Source organism: Nicotiana tabacum, chromosome 2 (genome assembly GCF_000715075.1).
Source record: "Nicotiana tabacum cultivar K326 chromosome 2, ASM71507v2, whole genome shotgun sequence".
In the NCBI taxonomy this organism is placed as follows: Eukaryota; Viridiplantae; Streptophyta; class Magnoliopsida; order Solanales; family Solanaceae; genus Nicotiana; species Nicotiana tabacum.
The window spans coordinates 51,151,902-51,160,741 of record NC_134081.1 but is presented as its reverse complement, the minus strand read 5'-3'; the positions used below and the strand labels follow the sequence as shown (position 1 = coordinate 51,160,741).

At 40.6% G+C, this 8,840-nt stretch overlaps 1 protein-coding gene across 1 annotated transcript; it reads left to right on the top strand.

Annotated features, from left to right (window-relative positions):
• Positions 1–4,728: 4,728 nt before the first annotated feature.
• Positions 4,729–5,166, top strand: LOC142166794 (uncharacterized). The gene has a single exon (XM_075226134.1). It carries the CDS (start codon positions 4,729–4,731, stop codon positions 5,164–5,166), a length of 438 nt encoding a protein of 145 aa, XP_075082235.1.
• Positions 5,167–8,840: the final 3,674 nt, after the last annotated feature.

Genomic DNA, 8,840 nt, shown 5'->3' with positions numbered 1-8,840 from the left:
TCATTGACGTTGTCGTTACTGGATCCGTTGCCGATCCCCCCAGCTTCGTTGAAGTTAACCTCACCCCTCGGGGTGTTGTTATCAACTCTTTGAGCTGTTTGATTTGCGGGAGCACCGGAAGGAACATGGACTCTTTTATTCGCATTGTTGGAAGTGCCTGACAATGCCTGATTTAGTTCCGTCGTGGCCTGGTCTTGCCTTGATAGATGGCCTTTGATGGCCTTTTGTTGCTCCCTCAAGATACTTATGGTTTCCATAATGCGCTCATCCTCAGCGTCATCAGGAGTTGTCTCCCGCAAATATCGGGGATAACGCCCTCTATGGATCGGAGTTGCTACGTCCTCCTCATTGTGGGTGTCACTGATCAAATCCTCATGTGGAGGCAGATTTTCTTGTGCCTCAATGTCGTGTGTGATGTTGAGATCGTTAGCTGCTATTTTTCATCGATTTTTTCCATGAAATAAATAATCAAATAAGTTAACAATAGATTCAAGGATCAACTCAATTACATAGCTGTCTAAGCTCCACGGTGGACGCCAAACTGCTTACCCGTAAAATGATACAGTTGAATTTGTTATGTGATTTATAGACAAGCGAACAGATTTGATCCCGAAATGATAAATAAATTAAATAAAAATATAAGACTTAGCATTGAAATCGAAAGAAATAGTAGGAAACCTGGTTCCAGGAGCAAGGCTTTTGAAGGCAGTGATAAGAACAATATTAGACAGAAAATAAAGTATTATTTAGCTTGAGAATAATGTGTAGCATAAGTTTTGCCAGAGATTTTTTATGTGTTACAATGGTTGTTGAAGCTAATATTTATAACTATACCTAGGGAACAAGATCCTAGGATCAAGCCTCTCTTAAATGACAATAAAGGGGAGGGGAGAGAGGGAGGAGGGCTATTGATAAATATATAACGGCAGGCCATGAATGCCAAAATTGTCTGCAACAGCTGCATATTTAATATTGAGAAATATTCTTCATTAAATGCCATCCGATGACAAACGTTTGTTTTCTTCCGTTGACTGCGTTCCCTTCGGGATCTACCCGATACCAACTGAAGTTGTTGTCCTCGATCTTAGTTTTCACTCACTTCATCTTCCGCCCGCCTCCGGTTCCACGTGTCATGTAATCATTCGAGCATTTAATATAAACTGATTTCACTCTATACACTAATACAAGTATTAGTTATATATATGTTGAAAAACACTGCCAAACAAAGGATTAATAATACCAAAGCTAATACATGTATATTATCTTTCCTAATGCAACCTACCAAACGATCCCTAATGGTATGTAGTATATACTCTCTTCGCACATATTACTTCCATTGAGATCATTCAATCTTAAAGAATCCGCTGCACCAAATCAGAAAGGCAATGTGTTATCGTTTATTATGCTTAATAACTTTATTTGGCTATTTTGCAGGCATTTGGACAATAATTGAGTTGGGGTTAAAAAGAGTTTATTTGAAGTTAAAGTTAAAAAAGGAAAAAGGTTTGTGAAAACATTCTTGCTTATATATGAACTGTACTTTGAAAAAAGAATGCCGATGAAATATGAAAATTTGTGAGTGAAACCAAGTAATTCATTTGGAATACACCTTCAAATAAGTATTTTAATATTTTATCTGAAGTTCAAAATATACAAATACTCGTATGGCTAAATCATAGTATTTGCAATTCTGAAGTTTACTATATTTAATAGAAATATTCATGCATGCCCAAACAAGATTGGCTCCGAAAAAGCAATCTTTGGGATAGGGGCGGCAAACGGGGGGTCGGGTCGGATATGTAATGAGTCGAAAACGGATAATGAAAAAACGGATAAATTATTTGAACCGATCCATATTTAATACGGATAAAAAACGGGTTAACCGGCGGATAATATGGGTAACCATATTATCCATGGCTTCATGAATATGATCACTTTTGGGAGAATTCCTAGTCTCCCAAATTTGAGGTTACAAATGTAAAAGTTAAATTCATTGGTTATTTATTGGTTACTCATTGATTATCCATTTTCTAAATGGATAATATGGTTCTTATCCATATTTGACCCGCTTTTAAAAAGTTCATTATCCAACTCATTTTTTAATGAATAATATGGGTGGTATGTTGGTTAACCGTATTCTGAAACAGAAAAAAAAATTATACTATTTTCTTTTAACCACGTTGCCACCCGCTTTGGGGCCTTCACTAGCTTGAGCGTTAGAATGGGTTCCGACCGTATCCAAATAATGATATCAGAAGAATGGGAATTCTGATTTGATGTAAAGCTTTCCGTCTTAGGGGCAAGATTGAATTGTACAAAACAACAGTAAAGAAACAAGGACATTTTGGATTTCCAAGCGACCACGACCCCTCCTATCTAACTTATTTACACATTAGTAGAATCATATGACCTCTATTAACTCCCCAATAATTAATTAATGGTTCTGATTTTAATTATTTCAATATTATATATCGAACCTCGTGTGTTTTGATGATTAACAAATAAGAAATGAACATGTGCTAAGAACCAGTTTCTTAAACGGCCTTATATAGGGTAAAATATGTTATATTAAATGATCGCGTGAGGAAGTGACACGTGAAGCCGAAAACAGAAGATAGCTGAAACCGAAGGCAACGATCTTGTCTGTTACCGGAGAGAATAATACTCATAAAGATGAAATAAATGTCTGCCACCCGGTAGCATTTAATGAAGAATATTCTACGGCATTAAGTATACTACCCGTTACAAGAAATATGGCATTCGCTGCCCGCCGTTACACATTCTTCAATGGCCCTCATAATTGACATTAAAGAAGGGCTTGATCCTAGAACCTTGTTTCCTCGGTTAGGTGCATAAATAGTGAGCTTTATTATTATTGTAAATGACACGAATTTTCTGGCAAACATATGCTACACTCTATTTAAAACTTAATATAATTTTATCTTCTTGTTTTTTGATATCATTGTTGTTGTGCCCGGAAGCCCTGCTCCTGGAACTATTATTTCTGCTATTTTGTCTCCATCTCAAGGGTAAGTATTATATTTTTATCTAATTAATCTATTATTTCATGATCAAATTAATTCACTTATTTAGAAACCACGTATAAATTCAACTGTACCGTTTTACGGGTAAATAGTTTGGCGCCCACCATGGGGCCTAGACAGTTATGTAATTAAGTTGGTCATTGCCTTTTTTACTAACGCATTTGATCATTTGTTCTTAGAAAAAAATCATAGAAAATGGCAGATAATGGTGTTAACAACACACACAACACAATCTTGAGTCCCAAGGAAATCAGCTTGAGCACGAGGATTCCATCAGTGATACCCGCAGTGAGGGGAACGAGGCCACACCCGTCCATGGCAGATGGTACCCGCGACATGTTCGGGAGGCGACTCCTGATGATGCTGAAGAGAAGCACGTTGTTGAAGTTGTAAGGGTCCTGCAGGAGCAACAAGACGCCATTCTAGGCCATCTCACACGGCAGGATAAGGTTTTGACAGAGCTAAAACATGCGTTATCGGGTACTTGCAATAATGCGAATGGACGATGTCCAGTTCCTCCCGGTGCTCCCGCAAATCAAAAAACGCAGAGGGTCGACAACAACACCATGAGGGGCGAGGTCAGCTTTGATGGGGCCGGGCAGAGCAGATCCGGTCACCACAAAGTGAGCGATCCCTTCAAAAACGAACTCATACGGTTTATGAGAGAAGTGAACGCCTGCATGGACTAAATCCCGGGTGCACCACCGGTGCTGAAAGGATCGGATTCAAAGAAGTACACTCAATTGGCGTACAAACCAAGCACGGCACCAAAATTGATCCCAAAGCGGTTTAAAATGCCCGACGTGCCAAAATATGATGGGACTTCAGACCCTCAAGAGCATATCACCACCTATACAACGGCGGTGAAGGGGAATGATTTAGCTCCCCACGAGATTGACTCAGTTTTGCTGAAAAACCTCTGAGAGACTCTCATGAGAGGAGCCTTGACGTGGTATTCGCTATTTCTCGAGCATTCCATAGACTCTTTCGAGATACTCACAGATTATTTCATTAAGGCCCATGTCGAGGCCAAAAAGGTACAGGCCCGAAAGGCTGACATATTTAGAATTGCACAAGGAGAGTCTGAGTTGCTGTGGGAATATGTAACCCGGTTCCAGAAGGAAAGGATGTTGCTCCCTACCATTCCGGATGAATGGGCGGCTGAAGCATTCACCAAGGGTTTGAATCCGAGAAGTTCTGATGCTTCCCGGAAGTTGAAATAAATCTTAATCGAGTTCCAAGCGACGACTTGGGTGGATGTATCAACCAGTACAAGTCAAAGATAAGGATTTAGGATGATTAGCTTGGCTTCCCGGCATAGGTTAAAGGCTGGGATAAGAATAAAGAGAAAATAAAAGACAATTTCAACACAGATAGACGGTCTTCTAGGAACCGATTTTTGCCCTATGAACGGGCCGAAGGACGCGGCAGAGGCTTCCGATCGGCAAACAGGTTCGTTACCAATAGAAGAACTGATCGCGGCTAGGACAACAGGTCATTACATAACAAGGAAACGTCAGGTTCTAGAGATCCTTCGAACACTAGACATTCAGAATACAACTTCAATGTTAGTGTAGTAGAGTAGGTATCGGCTATGAGGGACATTAAAGAAGCTCAGTTCCCGAAGCTGATGAGGTCTGATCCCAGCCAGAGGGATTCTAATTTATGGTTCTAATACCACGGGATGAACGGTCACCGGACTGGGGACTGCCAGTATCTGCATGAAGAGGTGGCGACACTGCTGAAAAATGGCCATCTCAGGGAATTCTTAAGTGATCAGGCCAAAAATAATTACGGTCACAATCTTGACAACACGGAGCCCTCAAAAGCAGGAGAAGATCTCCCGCGCCTGATGATCAACATGATTTTCGGGGGGAACGGGATTAACGGGGTTACCTTCTTGACAGCAAAAAAGACAAAGGTATCAGTAACCCACAGCAAGAGACCACGGGAAGTCGCTGAAGACGACATCACTTTCACGGAGGAAGAAGCAGATAGATTGTTGCTACCATACAAAGACGCATTGGTAATTTCTTTAAATGTATTAGATTTTAAAATCAAATGTGTTCTGGTGGATCCAGAGAGTTCGGCCAGTATTATCCAATGGAGGGTATTAGAGTAAGCCAAACTTACCGGAAGTATCATTCCGGTCACAAAACTCCTGGCCGGGTTCAACCTAGAAAGCGTGACAACCCGAGGAGAGATCCTACTGCCCACAAACGCTGAGAGGGTGATGAAGACGACCCTTTTCGAGGTGGTGGATGGTAATATGGGCTACAACATTATCTTGGGAAGACCATGGTTGCATGAGATGAAGGATGTACCATCGACGTATCACCAGTTGTTGATATTACCAACTCCTAAGGGGATTAAACAGATAAAAGGGTGATCAACCGGCGGCAAGGAAAATGAATGCAATTTCGGTGTCCAATACCAAAGGGAAGGAGCATGCGACATAGCAATTATAGGAACCGGCGCCTTCTCCCTAATCAAGCAAAGTCAACCAGGGGGAAGAGGCGTCGGAATCTTATCAGGTGCCAAGATAGTTCCAGGTACCAGAAGAGACTGACGCAACAAAGTCCACAACGGAAGAGCTTGAGCAAGTCGCATTGTTCGAAAAGTACTTGGAGAGGAAATTCCACTTGGGGACAGAATTGCACCCCGAGCTCAGGTCTGGGTTTATTGAATTTCTTAAATTTAACATCGATTATTTTGCGTGGTCGCATGCAGATATGACAGGTATCCCAACGGAAGTGGCCGTACACAAGCTAAGCTTGGATCCCATCATCCCTACGATAATACAAAAGAAATGTCCTATTGCCAAGGCCAGAAATAAATTCATCAAAGAAGAGGTAACTCGCCTACTTGATATCGGTTCAATTCGAGAGGTAAAATATTCTGACTGGCTAGCTAAAATAGTAGTAGTTCCTAAGAAGAAGAATAAATTTCACATGTACGTAGACTATAAGGACTAAGATAAGGTGTCCCCAAAGGACTCGTTCCCATTGCCAAACATTGATCAAATGATTGATGCAACAATCGGGCATGAGTTAATGAGATTCCTCGATGCTTACTCTGGGTATAACCAAATTAAGATGAACCCGAAGGATCAGGAAAAAACTTCATTCATAATGAAGTTTGGCACATATTGCTATAATGTGATGCCCTTCGGGCTAAAGAATGCCGGAGCTACTTATCAGCGGCTCGTAAACAAGATGTTTGAAAAATAGATAGGTAAAACCATGGAAGTTTATATAGACAATATGCTTGTTAAGTCTATGAATGCATGTGATCATCTTAAACACTTGCAAGAAACTTTTGACATCCTAAGGAAGCATAACATGAAGCTTAACCCCGAGAAATGTGTGTTCGGAGTCAGCTCCGGTAAGTTCCTCGTATTTCTGGTGTCACAAAAAGGGATTGAGGTTAACCCCGATAAAATCAAAGCCATCGAAGACATCCCGGACCAGCTATCAAGCGTAAAAGAGGTTCAAAGGCTCACAGGGAGATTGGCCGCTTTGAGTAGGTTCATTTCACGATTTTCAGAGAAATGCCACTGTTTCTTCACGATGCTCAAAAAGAATAACAACTTTGAATAGACCTCAGAATGCCAGCATGCTTTGAGGGATTTCAAAAGGTACTTGTCAAGTCCTCCATTACTATTGAAGCCGGAGGAAGGCAAAAAATTGTTAATCTACCTAGCAGTCACTGAGGTAGCAGTAAGCGCCATTTTAGTCCGTGAGGATGAAGGTATGCAATCTCTTATTTATTATGTTAGTAGAATTTTAACGGGAGTAGAAACTCACTACCCGCATTTGGAGAAGCTGGCCTTGTTCATCGTAGTCTCCACTCAGAATCTAAGGCCTTATTTCCAATGTCACCTGATAGCTGTGGTGACCACCTTTCCCCTACGGCATATGTCGCGCCCCGCTTTCTATAGAAATCGGGCCTCGAAGTGTGACAACTCTTTTAAGGAGGTATTAAAAGAGGAGAGTCGCCACCTAATGGTTTAAGGTGCATTAGGGCACCTATTTGCATATGACTCGGGTTTGACTAGTTTGCATCACCAAAGAACGGGTAAGGGCTCGAAATTACCTTGAAGAGAAGGTGTTAGGCACTCTTCGAGGTCCACAACTGTGGGTCCCGGCCGAACTTGAATTATATGAATTAGTAAGATAAACAAAGACAGATAAAAAAAGAAGTTTGGGAAGTTTGATTATCAAAGGCTTTGAGTAAATACAAACACTTGATTCAAAGATAGATGAGGGGTCCAAAGTTTTTTAGCCTAAAAGATCACCCCGTGCAACATAAATAATACTTCGTAACTCCCTCAAGATGGGGTGTTACTCGTACTATTCAGCGGGCACAGACTATCATCTCCTGCTACCCGATTACTATCTTTAAGTTATTACCTAAAGCGCACTAGTTGATTCTAAATTGTGCCTTATGCGTGCACTATCCGTCCCATACCTATGGTCCAGGAGGCATTTAGACCTCTATTTTTGGGTGGTTCTAGACTTGACTTAGGCTGCTCAAAAAATGATAAAACTAAGCGACAATTCAAAATAAATAGGACTGCAATTAAATCCAATTAAAGGCTCACATTAGCCTCCATAATTAGGCAAACAAATGCATGCGAACAGATTTTACATATTAGGCAGTTTTCAGAATTGAAGGGATTACAGTTGTTAAACTCTATAGGCATGGTTTCTTGATAATTTGACTCTGATGCGCAAGACACTTCAGACCTAGGATTTCTAAATTACCAGTTGGTAAGTACCAGATGTTGTTAAGTGGCTTATTACAGATTATCAGTGGACAAATCAATAGGCATGATTTCTAGGTGATTTATACAATAAGGAACAATGAAACTCATTAGAAGTGCTCAAAATTATTACGCTTCCTAATAATCGCGTGGATGAACAACATTTGAAAAGCGAGTAGTGATGTCCTATAGGCATGATTTCTAAATCTTGGCGATTGGAACTGATTCTCATACAATTAGCTCCTATAGGCATTCTTTCTAGGTGGATGATGAGATTGCAATAGCGAATTAATTAGTTAAAACCCTATGGGCATGATATCTATTGAGCAGATTAAGGAGCAGTCATTAGCAATTATTTCCTATAGGCATGCTGTCTAGCAACACATAGCAGTAAACATAAGAATAGATAGAATACTCATGGATTGACAACATACTAATTATGCTAGTGTGTGATTCCCTAGTGACATGATTTCTAATAGTGCACAAAGAGATTCACATATAACAGGTCGGATAGCAAATAGATCACACAAATCCTATAAACATGCTTTCTACCCTTTTCATGCAAGTATTAGGAGATACCCATTTTCCAATTCCACTATCACCCCAATTGTTATTACAAAATTATTACAGGCCCAATAATGAATAAATTACAAAGTAGTACAAGCAATACAGTAGGCCCAAGACAGGCCCAAAAGATCCCCAGCACTGACAAGCCTTCGACTAAGTTTTTTTTCCACACAGATCTCAACATAGCCCAAAAACCATAGGAGAACTCGAACTAAACCCAACAGCCATGGTTTGATCATAGGATCTAGGAAACAATCATTTACACAAGTCAACTAGCACATTCAACAGGCAGAAAGAAGGACACAACTGAGTAGTGAGGAAAATGGCCATAGAACCTCAGGCCCTAGTGTGTCAGAGTTCACAAGGGTCTCAAAATGGACCCCGAGAAGTGCTCACACTAGTGAGGTTAATAGAGAAAAGCTTTAGTGGCCTTGGCTTTCAGTCGGCCAAGAATGAGAGGTTAG